The 23653-nt window shown below is 45.3% G+C and overlaps 2 protein-coding genes across 2 annotated transcripts in view; both read left to right on the top strand.

Moving 5' to 3' along the window:
- The first annotated feature begins 227 nt into the window (after window positions 1-227).
- Window positions 228-23653, top strand: part of PRDM6 (PR/SET domain 6) — a 102831-nt gene continuing 79405 nt past the window's right edge. The window contains exons 1-3 of the mRNA XM_004267425.3: window positions 228-758; window positions 2617-3244; window positions 12231-12538. Of these exons, the coding sequence (XP_004267473.1) occupies window positions 2632-3244; window positions 12231-12538 (921 nt within the window). The 5' untranslated portion in view covers window positions 228-758; window positions 2617-2631. The remainder of the gene's footprint in view (window positions 759-2616; window positions 3245-12230; window positions 12539-23653) is intronic.
- Window positions 1740-2445, top strand: LOC125963787 (uncharacterized; the record flags this gene model as incomplete). Its single annotated transcript, XM_049707178.1, is given in 3 exon segments — window positions 1740-1890; window positions 1893-1924; window positions 1957-2445. Coding segments are annotated over 3 exon segments (669 nt in total), but the record flags the coding sequence as incomplete, so codon positions are not given.

Genomic DNA, 23653 nt, shown 5'->3' with positions numbered 1-23653 from the left:
TAGCAGGTTTGCGCAAAAACAAGAAGGCAGTGGGGCCGCTGCCGCAGTGTCCGGTCTCCGAGCCTCGGTACTGTCTTTCCGGGAGAACAGAGAAAGAGTGTGAGAAAGAGAGTATGCCTCTTCTCCTGTGGCCCGACAGCTACTCTTCGGCAGCTCTGCGAGCAGCTTAATTGAAAGGGGCCTAGAACTTCACCCTGTCCTCCCATGGAGTTGTTCAAAGCCCGAGGAGACTGCGTAGTTAGCCTCGGGGTCCAAAGCACCGTGGGTTTTCCCTCGCGGTGTTTGCCTTAAACTTGGGTACTATCAATCTATCCAGGGATGACTGATGACCTTGTCACAGCGACGCCAGTCAAAATATTTTCGGTCCAGCTCTGTTCCAACCAGCACCGCGAAGCATCCTGAGTGAGACCCGGACAAGGTCTAAACAGCGCGTTTCCCAGGCTCAGACGAAATGAGCGGTGGGAAGACAAAAAGAAACAAGCAGAAATCAGGAAAGAATGGCTATTAATTGTTCGGAGTGGTAGGTGCTAAATGAATTGGTTTGTTTGGGGAAAGACAAATGTTATTTCTTCTCTTTGAGGTGTGGACAGAACTCCGGCGTTGGGAAAGCGCCCGAGCCGGTCAATTTCACACAGCGGGTCGGTGCCCTCCGCCCACCGACTTCTGTGAACGCCTTGAAGAACTCGGGGCGGGTTTCTAATTCCTTGATGTGAGACCACGCCTGGAAGGGCTGCCACGGTCCAAGGCGCCAGGAGTAGGTAAGGTGGGTGTGGGGCTGCGCTCGCACCCTACACCTCGGACGCCAGGTTTGGGGGAGAGGGACCTATACATGACCCTTCGGGGCAGCCCCGGGCAGCCAAAGGCAAATAAGCCTTGTCTGTGTCCGGGAGCAGTTGTACCACCAGACGTAGCTCTGGATACTTGCCTTGTATGTCAAAAGGGAGAAGGAGCCAGCCCCCCAGGAAGACAACTCGAGAGTGGGTTGGCTCAGCGCTGGGCGGTGTGAGACTCCATTGCAGCCGCCTTCCAGCCCCGCGGCCAGGCCTGAGTCCCGCCAGGACCAGCGCCCTTTAGAGACCCTCGGTCTCACGCCTCCCAGCTCGCAAAGCCTGCCTCCTCCGCCGCCGACTGAGGGTTTCATTCCAGCGCGCGCCCCGCCCCGCCCCCGACTCCCCCTTCACCCCCACCTCCGCCAAGATTTATGTGAGAGATTGCGTGGAGGGCTAGTCGACTCTGGCACCCAGCAGTACTCCTGAAAAAACGGAGCCCGGGAAAAGCGCAAACCCGCTGCGGGGACTCGGTCCTCTCGCCTGGCCGCGCGCGCCCGCCCGGATGCGGACAGCCGAGCGCGTGCCGAGATGCGTTCCGGTTTCCGCGTTTCCACTGCTTTCAGGACCAGGGCGGTGAGCCGGCACCTAGAAAAGACATATCATGGGCAGAAAGAGACAACAGGCGAACGGGAGACGTCACGCCAAAAAAAAAAAAGTGGGGGGTGGGAGGGAGGAGGAGGTTTTTGTGCAGGAGAGGCGCACGAGCTGTGTGTGGATACAGCCGAGTTAGAACTTCCTTCTCCCCTCTCCCCTCCCCTCCGTTCTTCTGGCCTGCCTCCCGCCTCCCCCCCACCCCCACCCCCATCGCGCGCTCTCTCTCTCTCTCCCTCCCTTCCTCCCTCTCCCTCTCTCTCTTCTCTCTCTCTCTCTCCCCCTCTCTCTCTTTCTCTCTCCCTCTCCCTCTCCCCCCCTCTCTTTCACACACACACACACACACACACACACACACACACACTTGTATTTTGTGCTGTTGTAAAACCCACGTGTCCAGCGGGGAGGCTGCCAGATCGTGGAGCGGAGGAGCCGGGACGCGGCAGCGGCCGAGCGCAGCAGCCCGCCGCGGCTCCGGCGCCCGCGTCCGCCCGCACTCCCGCGTTCAGCGTAACTGTTCTCACGCCCTCCGCAGGCCTCTACACCCCTGGCTTGCGGCCCCGGAGGGTCCCGGGCGGGCGGATCTCTAGGGCTCTGCTCCCGCGCTGCCCAGGGGCATGTAGCGTAGCCGGGGCGCACACTCTCCCGCACGCTCACCAAGACACACGCACGCACGCACCCGCCGGCGGCTCCGAGTTTTCAGGTAAGCGTGGCTTGTCTAGGGCTGAGGGTCTTGGACCCGGGGAATAGGAGGCTGGAGGTCCTGCGCTGGGGGCGGGGGGCGAGACTGTCCCGCCTCCTGGCGCCGGAGGCCAGCGCGGCTCAGGCGCTGCGCCACTCCAGTTCGGGTCGGCTCCGGGCGGGGGCAGAGGGTGGGGGCTGCGTGCTGCCGCCGAGTTCTGCTGGGAAGCGCCCTCTCTCCGGGCTTCAACAGTGCCGGGTGGGCGCTGGGCGCCTCGGGCTGGGAGGCAAGGCAGGGTGCACACAGCTCCCCCCGCGCGGCGCTGCGGCTTCAGAGTAAACTTTGCGCCCCAGCCGAATTGGGAGGAGGGAGCCTCCGAACTGGGTTGCCGCCGGCGGAGCCAAGGACTCAAAACTCTCGCTCCAGTGTCTTGGCGGCGGTCTTCCCCGCCCCTCTCGCACCAGGCCCTGAGTCCGGCTCACGCGCACCCTCCTCTTTGCCCTCTGCCCCCAGCTTGAAGCGTCGGACATGCTGAAGCCCGGAGACCCCGGCGGCTCGGCATTCCTCAAAGTGGACCCAGCTTATCTGCAGCACTGGCAGCAACTCTTCCCGCACAGCGGCGGCGGCCCGCTCAAGGGCGGCGGTGCCGCGGGTCCCCTGGGCGCACCGCAGCCTCTCCAGCCGCCGCCCCCCCCGGAGCGCACTGAGCCCCAGCCGGACAGCCTGCGCCCGCGGCCCGCCTCGCTCTCCTCCGCCTCCTCCACTCCGGCTTCCTCCTCCACCTCGGCCTCCTCTGCCTCCTCCTGCGCCGCGGCGGCAGCCGCCGCCGCCGCCGCCGCGCTGGCCGGTCTCTCGGCCCTGCCCGTGGCGCAGCTGCCAGTGTTCGCGCCTCTGGCTGCCGCCGCCGTCGCCGCGGAGCCGCTGCCCTCCAAGGACCTGTGCCTCGGCGCCGTCTCGGGCCCGGGGCCCTCCAAGTGCGGAGGCGGAGGCGGCGGCTGTGGCGGCGGCGGCGGCGGCGTCGGGGATGTCCGGGGCGCCCCGCGCTTCCGCTGCAGCGCAGAGGAGCTGGACTATTACCTGTACGGCCAGCAGCGCATGGAGATCATCCCGCTCAACCAGCACACCAGCGACCCCAACAACCGTACGTAGCAGCAGCCCGCGCGCTCTCTTTCGGGGCGCTGGCTCCGTCGAGCGCGGGCGCCGGTCCGGGAGGCAGGTCGAATGAGGGGGACACCGGCTTGTGGGCTTTCCAGGCCGCGGGCCCGCACCTCTCAGACCACTGTAACCAAAGTTTTATGGGTTAGAGAAGGAAGGAGAACGGTTGGGACGGCCGGGTGACACCTCTGGGTTACCTTTCCCCCCTCCTCCCATTCCCTGCTTCCCAGCTCCGAATCTTTAAGACCCGAGTTGCTCGCGGACCGGAGAGTACAGATCACAGCCCTCCCGCGGCGTACTGCGCCTCGCGCGGGGCGGGTACTAGCGGCGCGCGATGGGAGTGTCCGGGGACCGGCCTGGCCTGGCCTTAGAGGGGACAGGGCAGGGACTGTCAGCGGTCCTGGGGAGCGTGGATTCCAGAGCTAATTTCTCCTTCTCGCTGTCTTACCTCTGGGGTTAACTTCGTCAGCTCATTTTCGGACCGCGGGGTTGTCGGGGGACCGGCCGGGAGCTGCTTGCTGGCCCGGCCTCGCTGGAGTAGGAGTTTTGGATGACACTGGGTCAGTCTCTCCCTGCAGGCAGGCATTATTCTTAGGTTTACTATTTATTTTAGAGAAGAAGGAAGAGAAAAAGAATGCCAGTTGCTTAGTGAGAAAACATTTCCGACTTCAGGGCAGGGTCGTTCCCTGCGGATCCCGCATTCTCCGTGCACCCTGGACCCTGCAAACGTTTACAGTCCGTAGCCACGCTTGTCGGCTTAACGTATTTTTTTAAGTGAGGGTAACAGTAATTTAGTATAAGAAGCTTGCTCTTCTTTTCCCGAAATAAATGACAAAATGCCTAAATTAACATCAATTTTCTTCTAGCTTCCGTTCCTGTATTCACAATTTCAAACTCTTGATCCCAAGTGTAGTTCCATTTTCAGGTTTTGAACCAAAACTCTAAATGAAGATCAAGGATGAGTCATTTATTTTTCATATCCAATTCTTTTTGGTAATTTCAGAAGTTATGCTATGTTTACACTTAATGTGTTGAGATAAATGCTAAGTATACTTCCAGAGACCCCAGGAGAGAACATTAAAGCAGGTCAAGAGTTAGGTTGAAAGCAATACGGGATTTGAAACAGCGCGCAGCTTCTTTCTTCGTCTCATTCCTTCATCTAGCTTCTGTATGAGGAAAGTTAATTGTAAATGTATATGATCATTCTATTTTGAACAAGTTCCTTCTTGCAGAATGTCTACTAATCCGTGAGCTTCTTAATTCGTTGTAAAAGCAAAATAACTACAGGTTGTAGTTATTTAAAGGACTCCCAAATGTATTACTTTGATTAAAAACACTGAGCATGACCCTAGTGATTGAGGTGTATTAATCTTTTCATAATGGTTGGAGATAATCGTTCTAATGGAGATAATTATTATTAATAAAAAGAGTAGTTGTATTTACTTTTTTCCTTTCTAGAGTCTGAGGGTAAAGTATTTGGTTTAAAATGAGGGTTTCAACTCAGATTTGCCCTGCAGTTAAGAAAACTCCTATATTTCAGAGTTCCAGAAAATTTTATAAAACTATGTTGTCTTAATGGATTTCAAAAAATACATATCTCCTACTGAATTTCTTGATTGTTTTTTTCAAAGCAGTTCTTTAAAAATGTAAAATACAAAGATAAGAAATGCTTTCATAAAAGGTATTTCTTACCTCTAAGTGAAATGTAGTCACTGTGGACTGAGAGTGCTTCATCAAACTTGCAGTCTTTCTTCTGAATTAAATTAGTGCTGGAAAAGACACTAGCAGTGCACCCCAAAGCCCCGGCTGTGCGCTGAGCTCCATGTGCTGTTTACAGTGCAATCTTGAGGTTCAATACATTTTCACCAGAGAAAAACCTAGACTAATCAGAGAAAGAATTGGGACAGATTCCTAATTAATATGTGCCTATTGAACCAGTTTATTGTCTAGCTACCCTTTTTCATGGCTGGAGGAAATGAATTATGATTTATTCAAATTATTCCTATTGTGTTAATCTTCTGCTATCTCCTTTTGAGTCGACTGGACTGCTTCAGTGTGCAAAGTGCAGAGGCAAGGACAGGAGAGAAAGGAAGTCAGATTGTCTCATTAGAGTTACGCTTCACGTTGCTGTCTAATTAAAGGGCAACTGAGAAAGAAAATAGAAAGCTGAGGTAGCTCTCCATGTAATGCTGGGAGACTAGGTCTGCCATGCTTCCAGGAACTTCTCTGGGCAAGAGTAGGCATTCATTTGAAACCATGAGATGTGTTTTACAAAGATGAAGTGAGAAGCGATTGAGTTTAATCTAACTAGGGGATCAGAACAACTCAGAAATGCAAGCAGTGCGAAACTGTTTTTTCCCTTGGCAGGGAAAGTTGATATATCACTTGAAAGATGGTGAATAACAGCTTCTCCCCATTCCCAGGTTGTATGTGGGTCGGGGGTGGGGTGAGAGGCGGGCAGAAGGGAAGCACCTATTAATTTATCAGGCACAGATCATCCTAGTTTTCCTTTTAGTCTATTGCCCTTTCCCTCTAAAAGAATTCTGTGAAGTGACCACTCAGCATTGCTTCGTTTTATTACTTTGTATTTAAAAACATATTGAGTCGTATTCTCTTTTTCTTACAAGGCAAAGAAAGGGGCCTCCGTACTTCTCCTTTTAGAAGAGTAACTTTTTGCCTGGGATCAGCAACCCAGTAACACCTGTGACTCAGTATCACCTTCACCTTGAAACTTTATTGCCACCTATGGCAAATGCCATAGTGAAGGGTGTTGTAGCTCTCTGTCACACATAAAAAGATTTAAAACCAGCAGAAACTATACAAGCTGGCCCCGGTGAGCTCTTCCAGTATATATCTAACTAACTCCGTGTATGAAGTTATTCTATGATTGAAGTACACTTTCCACTGAGGCTCTCAATGCTTGCTTAGTTGCCTCTTTTTTCATCTCTAAAGTCAGGTGGAGCTTGTGTAATGCAAATGGGGGATGGGTACCTTTCTTCCTCCTGTATTACTGCCCTCATTTGCTGCCGGTTTGCCTGAAGCCATTGATTCCGTCAGGCTCCTTTGCGGTGGCCTCTTCTCGGGTTCCGGGAGCTGGTGCGTTGTTTGAGACCCTGTCAGTACGCTTGGAAGGTATTGAGCAGCGGCCAAGGGGAGCGCCGGACGTTTGTGTTTGTTCGGAGACAGCCGGCCGAGCCAGGTAGCTTTTCACCCCCCGCCCCGTTTGTTTTTTTTTTTTTTTTTTTTTTTTTTTTTTTTTTTTTTGGTTAAGACATTCCTCCCTCGTATCTGGGAGAGAGCAGGGGACTAATCCCGCCTGGGGTCTCTCTGCGGAGAATTGAGTCGGGGCAGTCCGCAACTTCCCCAGCTGGAGGTCTCTATCTCCTCCGTATTTCGGGGAGCCCTGCTGCGCAGGGAACAGCACCGGCGTGTGCGCAGGTGTTGGAGTTGGGCCCGAGGCCCCCCTGTTGGTAGTGCCATCCTTTCCAAGGGTTTGAGGAGAGATATTGGGGAGAGAAGGAAATCTGGGGTTTGTTTGGTTGAGAGGTCAGGGAAAGAGAGAAAAGGAGGGCGAGTGTTTACTGACCCTCCCTAATCTCTTCCCACCCAGTTGGAAAACGCAGGTCCTGTTTGGGAAGCTCCCGAGCCCAGTAACCCACCAGTGGGATTCTCCTGACGCCAAGGCACACTCGGTGCGCTACTCCCCGCTGTCAATGGCCAGCAAGCGACTTAGATTTCAGACCTGGTCTCCGGTGGGAGGGAGGCTCGGCGTCACTGTGTGGGCTCTTGTGTTGTTCTCTTTTTCTTTTTCTTTGCTCTCTTTTTGTGCGCACGCCCAGCCCCATCCCGTAACACACATAATTTAGATATTTTACATCATTCGTTATCTAGCGCCCTGAAACTGAACATAGAGCCATATATTAGATTGAGGTTAGAAGAGGTGGTGACTGTTTATTTAAGGTGATAAAACGGTTCATCAGCAGTAATCTCTATCGATATGTGCCACCAGAAGATGAAGGATGAGGGGACAAGCCACAATTAATTGCCCTATAGTTTTGTAGGAGAGAGTGGAGCCAGCCCAGACCCGCTTCGATCTCCTCTCGCGCCTCCTATTCATCATCTCCGCAATGTATATGGCGGCCTCGCAGGGGCAGGGGCCGGCGAGGTTTATCTCGGCGCAATATTCTATCACCCTCACACACTGGCGCTGCCATTTAATTTATTAATACAGTCATCAGGAGACAAATAAAACCCACATTTCCTCCCTCCCTCTTTCTCTCCCCCTTTTGTCTCTCCCTCTTGGTCCCAGGGCCAAGCCGGCAGCCAGGCCGAGCAGGGAAAGCCCAGCGCGTAGGGAAGCCTTAAACTCTTCTAGAGAGAGGCTCCCAGAAGGTTCCTGGGAGCTGGGCCGCCCCGCGGGGGCAAGAACACAATCGGTCCCCCTAGCGGGCCTGCCTCGCCTCTAGACCTGCTCCTAGACCCGCTCCTGGGAGCCTAGAAGACCCCTTCCCGCTGGCAGGAAATGGGCAAGGCCTTCAACATACAGCTTAAGTGCTGGGGGGCCTGGCGCCCACCCCGTGCACGGTCCACCGCCATCCCAGCCAGCCAGTGGCTTGGCGCGGGGAGGGATAAGCAGGGAGTGCGGGCTGGAGGGGGACGTGGAACTCTGGTGCGAGAGACTCCCAGCCACAGCGCTCCGCCTGCCCTTGGCCCCCTCGGCCAGCGCCCTCGGCGACCCCAAGGCCCAGTGCCCCCGCCACGAAGCACGCGGAGCTGCCAGCAGGCGGCACTCCCGGGGCCGCGTCGCCGTCACCGGGCGGCGATCGATGGGCGCCGGCCCCCACCCGGCTCGGCCTGTGGGACAGAGGGCCGCGACCTCGGCGGCGGTCGCAGAGAATTTATAGCCGGGCGGTTACCGCCGCCCAGGCGGGGAGACAGCCTTTTCAGCTGCTCCTCGGTTGCCTTCCCGGAGGATACGTGAGGGCAGGCGAAAGCGGCGGAGAGGCTTTGGGGAGCGAAGGCCCAGCGCGGCAGGCGCGTCCCGAGGGTCCCCGCTCCGCCTGCGCCCACGCGCTCCTGCCCACCTCTCCAGAAGGCGAAAGAGCCCTGAGACGTTTTATATTTCGCCTTTCCTGGAACGAGAAATGAGATACCAGAGAACTCTGGCTTGCTTTGCCCCCTTTACCTTAAAATAGATCCATTTTCAATTACACAAGTCGCACGTGCCCTTGTAAAAACATTCGAACAATACAGGATAAGGAGGGAAGAGTGAGAGTCTGGTCTTCACTCCACTTGGCCTGGCCTTCTGAAGCCAGTGGGTGAACTAGTCTATAACTTAATGATACCTCCTTCTCTTACTCAGAGACCCATAAACAAGAGTATTAACAGATCTATTCAAGAGAGAGAAGAGACCATGATCTCTTACATTCCCTCATGCTAAAATGGCATTTCAAAGTATCTTGCTTGGGGAATATAATATCTCTCACAGATATAGACAACATTTTATGAATAATAATTATGAAGTTGTGGAAAAAACTTACCCTGATTTTAAGAGAAAATAGGAACATTTACTTGCCTCTTCTTTATGAATACAAATAGATGTACTATGTATTGTTTGGCCTGGAATGCTGTATCATGTATATAATACATACGTATTTTTTATGTGTAGTTTAGGCATCTAGCCCACTTTTTTCCTCAAATCTTTTCAAATCTTTTCATGTAGGTGTTAGTGGCTTGCTGTCTAGAAAACACTCTGCTAGAATGTTTGTCCACTTGGGCCACATTTGTCAACCCCAGCTAATCAGTTACTTGTTTTAGTCGTCCTCAGGCTCCTTTGGGACTCCGAGACATAAGTCAGAAGCCACATGTTTTCAGTGGCAGAAGTTTTGTGTATTAAGAAACAGTAACGTTAGGATATAACATGTATTTTGACGTAGTCTTTCAGGTAGAGTATTTTGAAATAGCATGAAATGGTTTATAAATGAAGAAAACCTATACTGGATGGACTAATGATGGTGGGTTGGCCTTGCCTACCCTGCAGGTGTTCTTCTACATATTGGGAGAGCCTCAGCTTGTCACTCTGCAGAATGCTGCTATTAAATATTTCAATACTTCATGGAGACAAATGAAATTTAATAAGTTGAAGAAGTACTTTAGAGGACTTCTTAGAGAAAGGACTAGCCATACTCTATCGTGCATAACAAATAACAGGAGTGTGCTTGTTGTCTGTGTGGGTGGTGGCCGGAGTTGGCACCTTTCCTCATTTTATTGCTGATGTAGTGGGTGTGACGTTACAGGTTGTGGAGATCTTGTAAGTTGACAGAATCTCTGGTATGGACTGTTAGGGAGGAAATACCAAATGCTCTTTCTTCTCACCCTTTGTTTCACTGAGCCAACCAGAAAGGGAAAGTCTGTTAACTCCCTGGGGTGATTTATTTTTATTTTTATGGGCATATTGCCTTTGCTTATTGTCATTTGTTTTAAGCTATTTTTGCTAAGGTGCTGAAAGCTCATTTCTGAAGTTAGGCACTGAAATTCAAAATCATGGACATCATCTACTTACTTTTCAAATCATCCTCTTACGTTAACCTCCCCAAACCCAAGAGTGTGGGAAAAAGAGAGAAATCTCTTTAGTTCAATCATGCTACAACAGTTTTGCAGCCCCCAAATAGTGACTTCAGTGAAATATTTCAATGATATTGATTGAGTTATGAGTTTGGATATAAAATTCTCCTAGTTTTCATTAATCTTAGATCTCTAGGTTTGGAGGCTTTGGAGTCAGGCAGACCTGATTGTGAATCCTTCTCAGCCACTTTCTAGTTTCTGATCCTTGGTCAAGTTACATTGCTCATGAAGCCTCCGTTGCCTCATCTACAAAATGGAAATTGTGATATTTAGATAATATGGTGGTTGTTTGGTTGAAGGTAGGTGTCTGGCACATAGTAGGCACTTGGTAATTGTGAGTTTTTATTGTCTTTCCTTCTATCCCCCCTTTATCTTAAGGTTTTTGTTTTCACAGTCAGAAGCTTGAGAGGGTGTGTGAAGTGTCTGCATTCTGGAGGAGTTGACTTACGGTGAGACTGCCTCCTTCCATCTAGCCCTAGAGTCAAAAGCAGAGCCTGGCACAGTTTTGACATTAGTTTGTCTTGCTGCAAGAGGGGTCCTTTGTGTGATGGAGGTCCAGGAGGCATGGCCACTTCACTACCTGCAGAAACAGGTTGCTACTTTTCACTTGAGAGGCCTGGGGACACCCTCAAGAAGCTGAGGTCAAAGGTCCCCTCATTCCCTGGGCTCTTTTGGGGGAAGTGGAGGAGTAGCTGCCGGAGGGGAAGGCGCCGTGGGCTGGAGCCCTTCTTCACTGAAATAGGATACTCACCTAGTCAACCTTCAGTTCGCGGTGAAGCGAATGGCAAAATGGTATCGCACATCATGCTGGGTTGCGATTAGGTGTTCCTCGAAGGTTCCTCAGTGACTCACTTTTCACAAGTTCTTTGGGCATTTCAATTGTTCAAGCACGGGTAGGGCACACCCAGGGCGATCCACCAGGACTAGCTGTGACCAAGGCTGGGCGCAGGAGCCCAGAGGGGGACCCGCCGCCTAGCGCTGGCGCATCCGCTGGTGCCCAGCTCTTGCCATCTCCGCCAGTCGGGGCTCGCCCGATATCAGGCCCAGTGCCACAGGGCTCTGTTGCGCAGGGGCGCCGTGGCTCCCCAGGGAAGCTGGGCCAGGGAGGCCGGTTTCGCCGGCGGGCGCGGAGGCCGCCTCCCAGAGGCCGGTCCGCCAGGCCAGGGCGCAGACACGGCGGCTCCGCCAGGCCCATTAATAACCCGGAGGGCGCTGCGATCCGACAGCATGGTCGCCGCAGGCCTGCTTCCCGCGGCTGCTTGACCTGTTCCTGCCCAGTTTGAGTCGAGGGACACTGGGGGTCCACGGCCGGCCGCCCCAGAGGGTGGGGGATCCCTCGCGCGCCGGCTGCTCTGAGGAACATAGGAGAGAGTAGGCTTTACTACAGCTCTCACTTAATTTATAACGCAGAATAATTGCATTTAGCCTCGGGCTCAACCGTCTGGGCAGGATTTGGGGCCCTCTCCATTGAACGTTTATCCTCATCATTAAAGACCCATTATCTTGATCGTTAAATTTGCTGTTGGTTTTTTAGGGGGCGTGCTTCCGGGAAGAGCTTGCACGCAAGCACAGGGCACCCCAAACCCGACAGAACAGCACCCCCTTTCCCTACCCGTCCCCACCTGGCCGGAGTGCCCGGAGCGGGCGCTTCCGGGGCGCTCGAGAGACCCTAGCGCCAGTGCGCCCTCTGTGGCCGGGGTCTAGAACTGGGGCTCCGCGGGGCCAAGGCCGGCTCCGCCCACTTACGTGGACGTTCTCGCGGGAAGGGAGCGTGGGTCGAGGAGTGGGGATGGCGTACAGCGCCGGACCGGTCGCCCATCTGCTGTGGTGATTTTGAAAGTCTCTTCTATAACTGTAAAGAAAGGAAAACCAGACATACCCTGGCGACCAAGGTAGAATCTCTCCGAGATATCAGATTGGTCGAGAGACCGCCTTTTCTCTTGGTACAACGATAAATACACTGAAACACCACTGAGAGAGAACCCGAGGGAACAGGGGAGAGGGTCAGAGGGAGCTAGAGGCAGAAGGGAAGAGGGACAGAAAGGGGCAGAGGCCGGGGAGAAAAGCCAAGAGCCATCGGTTCCTTGGAGACGACAACGCCGTCCGCGCCCAACTCGGGAGGCTTTTGGAGGCGCTCGGGGCCTCGACCCTGTGCCAGATGGATTTGGGTGCGACGAATTCCAAGGGAGCGCGTCGGGTCACCTCTTCCCCTGCTCCCAGTGGCCTCGGCGCCCTCCGGCGTCACTTCCCTCGCAGGTGGCTCACCCGGGCGGGGATGCTGTTGGCACGGGGTTTACCCGGGGTTAACCCTCTCCCTTTCCTCCCTCCCTCTCGCGTGTCTCCGGCAGGTTGCGACATGTGCGCAGACAACCGCAACGGCGAGTGCCCCATGCACGGGCCGCTGCACTCGCTGCGCCGGCTCGTGGGTACCAGCAGCGCTGCGGCCGCCGCGCCCCCTCCGGAGCTGCCCGAGTGGCTTCGGGACTTGCCACGGGAGGTGTGTCTGTGCACCAGCACCGTGCCCGGCCTGGCCTACGGCATCTGCGCGGCGCAGAGGATCCAGCAGGGCACCTGGATTGGGCCCTTCCAGGGCGTGCTCCTGCCGCCGGAGAAGGTGCAGGCCGGCGCCGTGAGGAACACGCAGCATCTCTGGGAGGTAAGTCGGCCGCCACCGAGAACCTTGCCACCCAGCTGGAGCTTTGGCCGCCAAAGAGCCTCCCTTGTTCCCCAGAGGGTAGTGGAGGCTCGATTTCTCTGGTCACGCAGATGCCGGGTATTTGCAGCACCTGCAGTGAAGAGGTGCAGAGCCAGGCCCAGCACTACAGCAACCCAGCCAGGAAGACAGGGCTTACAGGTTTCTGAAGATGGAATCACCATAACAAGCTTCCATTCTAGCTGTGATAGATTTGACTGTTGTCTCCCTTGATCTTGAGAAAAAGAGAAACACCTGAGGAGATAGAACCTGAGGAGAGGAGGCTGGGCATTGGGATGTGAGCTAGGTGAATTTTGTGTCCTATTTTAAGCTCTTCCAACATGTTGTTTTTGTTTTTGCCCACTGGGCAAGAAGGAACATAAGCATAAACAGGAGGAAGGAGAGTCAGGTTCATTTTCTCAGATAAAAACAATTTAGTAAACGCTGAATGTGAGAGACTGTAACATGTTTCACAACTTTCAAAGTGCCCAAAGTAAAGCAAAATCATACTGCGAATCAGATACCACAAATTCTACTTCTCTGACAAAGTACAGTTATTCAGTCTTCAACAAGGTACTGTAGGAAAACTCTGGGCAGTTGGGTATAACCCAATTCATAGTACTTCAATGGTACAATCTTACCTGATGCTATTACTTAAAAGTCAACAACGTATCTGAAAACTATTAACCAGAGATTTGCCTCAAATCTTCATGGTTGATTATTGAGGTCCATTCCGGAAGAGACAGACCCTTAATGTAGGTTTCCCCCACAACAATTTTAGATACTCCCACCATGGAGAGTTATTTATGAAAATGAAGTGCCAGAAGTCTTACTCTTAAGCAGTATGTACATCTGACTGAGGCCAGGCAATATAATGGAGCGGGATTTGCCAGAAGACAAACTTTTTTAAATGCCAGGGGCCAAGTTGGCATGGACCTTAAGGCTCCATTAATGGCTCATTTCTGCAATAGCTTGCCCCCCACTCTTGGCTCAGTAGCCTGCAAGATGATCATTTTTCACTGCAAGTTGCCTTATAGTCACTAACTCATGCGATTCAATAATCCACTCAGATTTTGCTGAGCACCCACTCTGGCCAGCACTATAACTTGGTCTCCAGAACGCTTGTATGACTGTTGGCAGTGGGTACTAAGGCCTGTGTCTGCAGAGCTGCCTTTGATTAAAGGGGAGGAACTAAATCTATGAGCTCATAGCCAAGCAGCCCAAGATGACCACATGGTAGCCACTGGACTGTGTACCCTACAGTTATCCACTGGTGCACTGCACTGTGCCCAGGCTCCCAGGTTCCATTTCACGCCTAAACTATTGTGAAATTATTACTGGAAAACAATTATACATTTTTAATCTTTCAGAATAGAATTCTTAAATGAGGAAAAATGAGGCATATTTATGTTGCCAAATAGTTCCTTTTTTTTTTTTTAACAAATTTTACATAGGGAAATGGGGCAGGAGAAAATGGTCAATACATTGAGTCAAGTTAGACTTTAGAGCTTTTGGATAGGAAAAACTGACATGTAGGAAATAAAGCATCTGGTTTTGAAATATTTTCTAGCTGGTTTTTGTTTTTGACTAATTAGTTGTTACCTCCACTGTGGTTTCAAGTTTATAAAACAATTCCAGTCACTTTTCTTGTTCCAGTGGTATTATTAGGAACTCTATACCGTACAGTTAAAGATCTGCCAGTACTTTTCTGAGGAAATCGTAAAGCAATTGCTTAGTGGTACAGATTTGTTCTATCTGAAAATGTTAAAACTGAGCACTATTACATTGCCCTCTGATGCCTTGGGTTTAGTGCCTGTCTACTTTTAGAGTGCCAGGGGACAAAGCCACAAATATGAAAAAAATCCCATAGCTTATTGTGGTTGTTGGTTTTTGTTTTCCTAAAAGGCTTTGAATGATTGGGATGTTGGCAGGAGACCACTATACAGATAGAATATGATGATATATAGCAATACTGAAAACTATGGAGCCTTTTTTCTGCACCTTTACTTGTACTTGATGAAGTTAAAATTCTGTTGTAGCAAAGAGACTGGGGAATTTAATTAGTTTGTTGTTGTTGATGATACTTCGGTGGATATAAAGTGAGTTTTACCTGTTGTTTAGGGTATGTGAGTTGAGTGTGTTGGGGGGTGGTACATAGACTTGGTTCTGTGTTACAAAAAAAGACTTGCTGAGTTTATGCTTGAATGATCTACTTCTAAAAAGGACATAATCTGTTTATTTTTATCATCTGTAAGAATAGTTACAATAACATGCATTTAGGGGGATTGAAGGGATATTAAAACTGAGTCCATGTAATATGTATCAGACTCCTGGGAGATCATATAAATGTGACCGACCAGGGTCAGGTAACTTAGTGCCAATGTCCATGTGTAAGATAAAATACTTATTTAATAGGTTTCAGAGTTTTACCAGTATAATTATTTTTAAGATATGAAGTGTAAGTTTATTTTTAATTTTTAAGCATTATAATTTATTATTTTTATAAAATGTGACCATTTGAATTGTTATATTTATAACAGAAAATTCTAAACGTGGGATTGTTCCTCAGATTTTAGTCTTTCCTTTCAAATCTAAATTTTATTTGAAAAAATTCTAATTATTATATTTTTTATATTAGAAAGAATCAGTAATTGGAATACACTGTAGGTCTATAGGAAACTTTTGGCAATAATTGTTTAATGACTCATGTAATAATTATCCATTTTGAAAACATACTTTTAAAGATATCTTCCAGACTATCAGATCGACATAAAGCAGATCTTGAAAAAATTAAAAGCAATCGATCATTACTATTTCATTTTAAAAGTCAACTGGAATCGTTTCTCTTTCTCACATGTTTTTTCAAGTCACTTGCAGGTGAAGAAATGTCTTTATATTTAGAGTTCAATACTCAGGTCCTGATGGATCTTACCAAGGTTACTTATCTTTATTTCAGTACAATAAATGGATTGCTAGTCACTGTTTCCAAGTAGATGATGGATTTTTGTTTCAGTTTACAGTTCATTGTTTTTAGTAAGGTTGTACTTTATTATACACATGAAGGCTTATTACAGAAACAATCAGATTCACTTTAGTTACTCCTTTTGTTGAAGCATTAAAAGCTCTTTTTGTTTTTTGTAGAAAAATGACTTTTTAAATATTTAACATATATCATTTACGGAGAGCTTGTTTGATTGGTTTGTAAGTGTGCTATCATCTTTTAGTTAATATTTTCTTTATGTATAACCCTGGTTCATAAAAATACAATTTAAAGAAAGTTTAATATCATGCCACTACCTTCATTATGTTTTGACTCTTTTGGGTATTTGTAGTTTAAGGAGGTTAACAAGCTAAAAGTCAAATTATTAGTCCTTTTTTGGGCCAATTTCTTTTAGAATCAGAATTTTAATGTGTTTTACAAAAAAATAATAAGTTCAGATACTTTAAAAGAGAAATATTACGGGATGGATTAAACAATCACTTGCCTTGCTTATATACCTGTATTCCAGCAAGACTTGGGTGCATGATATATTTCTAGCTATTTGGCCATGACGGGAAAGATCTTTCTGAATGTTTTGCAAAGAAAGCATAGTCTTTCTCAGCAATTAGGTCTTATTGATGAGAGGGAGATAATTTTGTCCTAATGTGTTTTCTAATAAAGAAGTGAAAAGGCACATTTGATTCCAACATTTATGAAAACATTATCTCAATTATTAATGTGCCCCTTTTCCCTTGAGATAAATTAATCTAGTCGTACATGGTTTCCCCTTTCTGCTTAACATCAGAATTTAATACGACTGGACCTGAGGAATGTACATGGTGTATACTTTAAATTCTACTGGAAGAAAATACGGAAATTTAAAATTAAGTTACAGTTTAAGATAGCCTAGAATTACTCAAGCCTTTCAACTCAAAGTCTGATTTGACAAGAAATTTTACCAACATTGACAAAATAAATTGTACTTATTTTCACCCTAGAAAAGTTTTTCTGTTAATTGAAATAATGCAGTAACTTGTTAGGATTACAGTCAAGGTACTAATTTTACAGAATTTCTCTTTGCCTGAGTAAAATTTGAGTGTCTCATTTTCAATTGCACTACGTAGAAAGCCTCATTATTTTTCTTCAGAAAATCAAGGGGTATAACATAATGTGGTCCTTTTTGTGGTTTGATTTTGTGCCATAATATTTTAGATTTAATAAGAGTTTTACTTTGAAGCAAATGGTCTATTTTTCATCATTACTATTTAGCTTAGGTCAAAAGACATTAATGAAAATCAATTTTAAAAATACATTACATGCTGCTAAATGTTTATATTTCAAAGCCATCACAGGTAACTGGTACTAGAAGAAAATGAATTGATTTCATATTTTAAGTGTATTATGTATGTTTCCATAAGTGACCCAAATCCATCTATAGTACTGTACCCATTTGTATATATTTAGATGTTGAAAAAAATCACTTGAAAATAATAATTTTAAACTCAATAAAAATCATTTTTAAATTCAATTAAAATCACTTAAAAATTGTTCCAGTGATAGTGCTGTAACTGTATACTCCATATTTTGCTTTATAGACGTGGGCTCATTTTGGCCTTATTCACCAAAACACCAGGGTACAGAATTATGTGGCTGTCACAGCTATATTGAAGTAAAAATTGTGTTTCTTAGCAATTTATCATTTAATATAGCAGAGTGCTTGTCATTTTAGTTTTGAATATATCAACTCCATGAAATCCAAGTAATGTCTCCTTCAAAATAAACCATAGTCAAGTTACTATTATGTTTTTAATTATGCAGAGTAACAGCTGGTGCATCTCTTTGGCTTTGCCTCATTTGATTTTAAGATATCTTTTATAGTGGTGCCCATTTGATCGAGTGTGAGCATTTTGTAGTTTTACATAAACTGTAAAACCATCTGCCGCCTCTTGAAATGGTTTCCAGAATTGTGTTAAAAATCAAAACTTAGTACTTAAAGTTGGCTTTGAAAAGGTCCATTTAAAGTCCTGGTCCTCTTGGTTTATGTACCAAATGCCACCCTTGGTTTTCTAAGTCCAAAAATGACTCTGCTTTAAAAAAAATTATAACAGCCGTTTGGAAATTCTCATGTTAGTGAAGTTTAATCCAAATATGCATGTGACACTACAGTGTTTTAGTTGCAGATACTTTATAAAGAATGATGTGTTCTGTATCTGCAGGACTATTTTTCTCATTGGTCAGTGCAGTTTATTGTTTACAGATTGCTTCTTTTGATAGCATTTTGTCCATGTGAAGAAAGTAATTCATAAGTATTTCCTGGTCCATAACTGCCTATTTTCTTACATTGTATAATTTTTTTCCTTTTTCCACACTGCCTTAAAAATAGGGTATGGAAATTAAAATCAGAATTGCAGAGGTTACTGGACAGATGAAATCTGCTGTCCCCAATCACTGCGTGGCAGCACGTGATCTGATGAAAATGTGATTTTGGTAACACTGGGTCAGAGAAACCTGCAGGGGAGCCTTTTAATTTCACTGTCAATTAAGGCAGTTTTAATTATTCAAGGAAATCTACTGTGTTACCCAGAAACCACGTGTAGTTGTCGTATAATATTATGAGTTTTAAACATTTTTGGTTGAATACGGAAAACTGCCTATTACTCAGCTGAGGAATCATGTCCACAGTATCAAAATCCTCTTTTCTCAGAGGGTGGATGTGATGCATTGGTGTTTGGCTTTTCTAAAAAGTGCTGTGCATGGGACCACTATGAAACTGCCTTGCTCTCCTTTTTTCTTTTTCTTTTTTAGAATCATATATACTCCACAATTTCATGAGTTCAGACATTCCTTGTGTATTTACACAAGAAATACAGACTCCGGTATAACTACTTAGCATAAAAGCCAGAGCAGCCAGAACAGCGTATACTTTTCCTTGTAAGCATTTGCCACCTCGCTCAGATAAGTTACAGAATTCCATTATCCAAATTGTTACACATGTGTGACAGAGGTTGACCTTTTGTCATGTCAATCCTTTTTGTGTAGGCCCCAGGCTCCAGCCTAATGGCTCAAACCCTGATTTACTCACTGTAATAAGGGCAGGAGGTCGAGCAATTGTCAGGCTGCCTGTTCGTACTCTTCTTGGAGCCTGGTTGAAGGCTGTTAACACAAAGCTTTTCAAAGTGAATTTACAACCAGCACCACTGACAGAGGCCAATCAGTGCACCATAAATGTCAGGTTAGTGAGATTGAGCAGTAAGTAAAGTACTGACAGCACACTATTGGCTGGAATCAATTGGCCAAGGTTTAACTGAGAAGAGCAATCTCTGTGTGGTGGGCTTAGGGAAAGAGCAAAGTGTGCAGTCTGGGTTTCCAGGTGGAGTCTGTAGATTTACCTGTAAGGGTTGGGATGTCACCCATTTGCTGCGGTGCATCCAGCATCATCGTGTCGATATGCTTCACAATCTGGGAGTTCAGAGCGGCAGAGCCTGCTGATTCTGAGTTGGGTGGTAAAAAATGCCCCTAGCATTAGACAGGAGAGAGAGAAAAAAAAAACTATTAAAATATGGGGCTGTCCGAACTGGGAGACACATCCAGTGCGTTACAGTTCAGTGAAAGGTAATTTGTTTAAGTTGCAAAACTGTAACAGGGCTTTCTACCAAGGCAGAGAGACAGATAAGCCCGTTCTTTTGCTCTTCCTGGGGCTCAGCAGGGTGAAACTTTCATGGAAGTCACTAATGACTGATTATGGGTTGAGGGTCTGAAGGTTTCCCCACCAGACAAATGTTTTTATCATTTTGTGTAATGACAGCCTGGACAACAATTCATTTAACTCTGAAGGCATCAGCATTAAAATGGAGGAATCCATTAAAATGCTGTATGCAAGGATTTATAAATTAGGCAATTTCCTTGATTATTGCAGTCATTTACAAAATTGATTGTTCCAGTGTGGTATAGACAGATTTCAGCAACGATCATTGACAACAAGCACATTCTGATATCTATAGCTACTGGTCACTAAACCAGGTCAGTATGCCTCACCCCCCTTCTGTTCTTGATCTCAAGGTCAGGCAGACTGATTTCAAATAAGCTTATAATTATGAAGTTTCATTTGTCTTCAGAGGAGACTAACCTAGACTGTGAGGGTAGGTGTGTGTTGCTCTTAAAGGTTGTAGCATTCTATTTACAATAGCCAGGACATGGAAGCAACCTAAGTGTCCATTGACAGATGAATGGATAAAGAAGATGTGGCACATATATACAATGGAATATTACTCAGCCATAAAAAGAAACAAAATTGAGTTATTTGTAGTGAGGTGGATGGACCTAGAGTCTGTCATACAGAGTGAAGTAAGTCAGAAAGAGAAAAACAAATACTGTATGCTAACATATATATGGAATCTAAAAAAAAAAGATCATGAAGAACCTAGGGGCAAGATGGGAATAAAGACGCAGACCTACTAGAGAATGGACTTGAGGACATGGGGAGGGGGAGGGGGAGGCGGGGACAAAGTGAGAGAGTGGTAGTGTATATATGGATATATATACACTACCAAATGTCAAAGAGATAGCTAGTGAGAAGCAGCTGCATAGCACAGGGAGATCAGCTCGCTGCTTTGTGACCACCTAGAAGGGTGGGATAAGGAGAGTGGGAGAGAGGGAGACGCAAGAGGGAAGAGATATGGGGATATATGTGTATGTATAACTGATTCACTTTATTATAAAGCAGAAACTAACACACCATTGTAAAGCAATTATACTCCAATAAAAATGTTAAGGAAAAAAAAAGGTTGGAGCATTGTTTTTATATTTTAATCATACTTTGTGGGGAGGGTATTGATGATCCCGATATGCTTCAGATCAGTAGCACAGATTTTGAGATGTTTCCAACTTAAAAGGAAATAAGTTTTGCAAATTGCATCTGTAAATATTTGTTTGATTGAAGATCTAAAAGTCAATAATGTGTTTTATTTGTTGGTCCTTAGAGTTCTAATTACCCAATAGATACATCAGAGAGTCACTGGATTTTAGATCAATTAATTCTGGAAAGCCTAATAAAGACTTGTTACAAGTGTGAAATGCTCAGAATGCTGCAGATTTTCCTATATAAGAATGCACACAAGTTCACTTGGTGTTTAATCATTAACCACAAACCACAAAGTTGTCTTTATTTCTGAAATATCAGAGATGGGCATGCCAGATGTGTCTGCAGAGCTCTATCCAATGAAAGCTGGCCGTGCAGTTTATGCTTAGTACAGAATAACTAACTTTAGACATTTGTTTTCAATCATCATTTTGTTTTTAATCATAATTTTCCCCTTTTGGAAATCTAACACAAACTGGGGCTTGTAAAACAATAACACTTTAGAAAATTGTTTAACACTGTTGGGAAGGCAAAAAATGTTCAGTTTGTCCTGATTTGAATATATAATAATTTGATCTCAAGGTAGTTCTTTGTTTTAAATTGAAGATGTATGTTTTGGGGAGTCCTGTGGCTTGGGGGCACTTTGCACTTATCTGGCTGCTGTTACTTAATACTGTAAGTCAGAAGTTCATTTTCATTTTTAATTAGTTGTAAAATTCACTGCTTAAAAATTGAGTAAAAAAGGCAGTGTTTCAATTCAGTGTCTTGATATGATCTCTTCATTTTTATTTAAATTTTTTTTTACACAGTATTCTGGTTTCTGTTAAGACTTAAAAAGCCGTGTGACTAGATCTGTCTCGGGGGAACTCTGAACGAAGCACTCAGTTTTATAGGTGTTTTTGCCAGTCCCCTTGTAAATTTATTTAATAAACCAGCACCTACAGCATGCAATTGTGAAATAATGATATGGGATTAAGCCCATTTTATTAAAATGAACAGTGTTTTTCACTCTCTGTGATCATTTTAAACTAAGCCTGCCTCAGATAATGAAGCGTCTGTAGAAACATTCGGTGTAATCTAATTCAGTAGAAAGTTCTTAAGTGCTTTTTATAATTGAAATTAAATGTAATCAAGTCATGTTTTCAGTATCTTGTACAGCACCAGGGCCTCAAGTGTTGTTAGCACACGTGGGAATATTATCGCAAAAGCAACAGTACTAAATTCCTAGATAGCCCTGCAAACTCCAAAATGGTAGATAACCCGTAAATAAATTCTAGGTTAGAATATAATGTTTTTAGAACCTGTTGTGTTTGTCCCACACTAATATTAAAATCTATTTTTAGTATACAAAATGCACAAATAGTTCCTGGGAGACAGAGTCCTGAAAAATATTGGTCTACTGAGGAAAACACTTAATTTCAATTTATTGCAATTAATTGCAATTTAAAATTTGACCTGGATAATCTACAAAGTAGAAAATCTAATTGCTAAACTTTAAAATGGTAGAAATGAACTTTTCTATTAAAAATAATTCTTATCATAAGAAATTTAAACTGTATGAAAGTATAAACCAGTGGTAACTATTATTGACAATTTTTATAATGGTCTTTTGAGAGATGACTATTTAATATAATATACATCAGTTTGTATTTGCATTGTATATACATTGAATCACAGTTTTGCTGAAAGATACTTGTGCTATCTCCTTGATACTGCAAAACACATTTTAAAAGCAGCAACTAATGACACTGTTTTCATAGGGTCTCCTGCAGATGTTTAAAGTTGGCTCACCCATGAATAGATTTTGATTTTGTGTCTAGTCCCATCCTCCGCTCTCTGTATCTTCCCTGGTGGGAAATTTCATTAACAGTCTGCAGACCCTACTGATACTACAGAAGCATTTCTACTGATATTTTCATGTTTTATAGCACATCTTTAATAAGACCAGAGCCTTTCTGAGATCTATAGGGAGATTTTAATAGTCCTCAGGGAGGAAGGAAAAAAATTTTGTGTTTCTTTTTATACATCAAGGTATTAACAAAAAAGAATCAAATCTCTTTGAAATGCTTTTCTAAGTAAGAAGACTCCTTGATTTATGTAGCTGTGTGTGAGACTTGAGGGAAACTACTTAATTTCTTTGTACCTCTCATTTCTCCATATGTAAAAGAGAGCCATATTGTACTATTACACAAATTTGAGTGACAATATTTATGATGCTTGTTTAACAAAAGAGATTTTCCCTTTTTCAATTGGGGTTTTTTTTTTTTATTCTTCATTTAAAATTTTTATTTTATATTGTAGTATAGTTAATTTACAACGTTGTGTTCTAGGTATATCAATTGGGGTTTTAATAATAATTTTTAAGTCTGTAGGGGACTTGCATATAGTAATAAAGAATCTCATTATTTGTCTGTAGAAACAAAAGACTGTACATGGTAGCCCATGATACACAGTTTGGATTTAATTACTTACTATAAAATCAGGCTTAATATTTAAATGCAAATTTATTTAGCACTGCTTACAAGTAAGAAAGGATTATGTATTAAGGGGATACCATACAACATGGATGTACAAAAAATCATTGCTGGCTTTAATTTTTAAAAGAACATTTCTAATGGAGGGCAACAGGGTAACTACAAATATTAGACACATAAAGCACATTTCCTAGAGGTACATGATTTCAGTAAGTGAAATGGTCACTCATAATCCTCACAACAGAGAACTGACTTGCAATATGAACATGCAAGGGGAAGCACTTAGTAAAATCACCAGGCAGCCCTAAACCTGAAGGTCTTTTGACCATGGGCCTTGAATCAGGAGCAATTCATTAGGTAGGTTTGACCCTGGATATTGAATTCTGAATAGAAAAACATCTCAATGCCCAGCATATCGTGACTTGTCAATAAATATTAAATGACAACAAATCAACATAGTGGCACTTTTGCCACTGTCCATAAAAATGTGTGTGCAGCTATGTGTGTACCAGTGAATACCTACATAAGAGTACATTATACAACTTATGAATCTGTGTCAGTGTTGATTCCAAGTGACAGAAAATTTTAAATGAAAAGATAAACATAAATACCAAAACTTGTCATAGAGAACAAAAATTAAACTGAAATTAATATTTTTCTAATATATATTTATTGAATATTAACCATATCTCTTATGTTATCTGGAGTTTTTACTTTGATGATAATCTAATCGGGGTGACAGTCAAAATATTTGACAACCAATCCAG

Source organism: Orcinus orca, chromosome 3, assembly GCF_937001465.1.
Source record: "Orcinus orca chromosome 3, mOrcOrc1.1, whole genome shotgun sequence".
NCBI lineage: Eukaryota > Metazoa > Chordata > Mammalia > Artiodactyla > Delphinidae > Orcinus > Orcinus orca.
The sequence above is the reverse complement of the archived record's forward strand: the minus strand, read 5'-3'. Positions and strand labels throughout refer to the sequence as shown.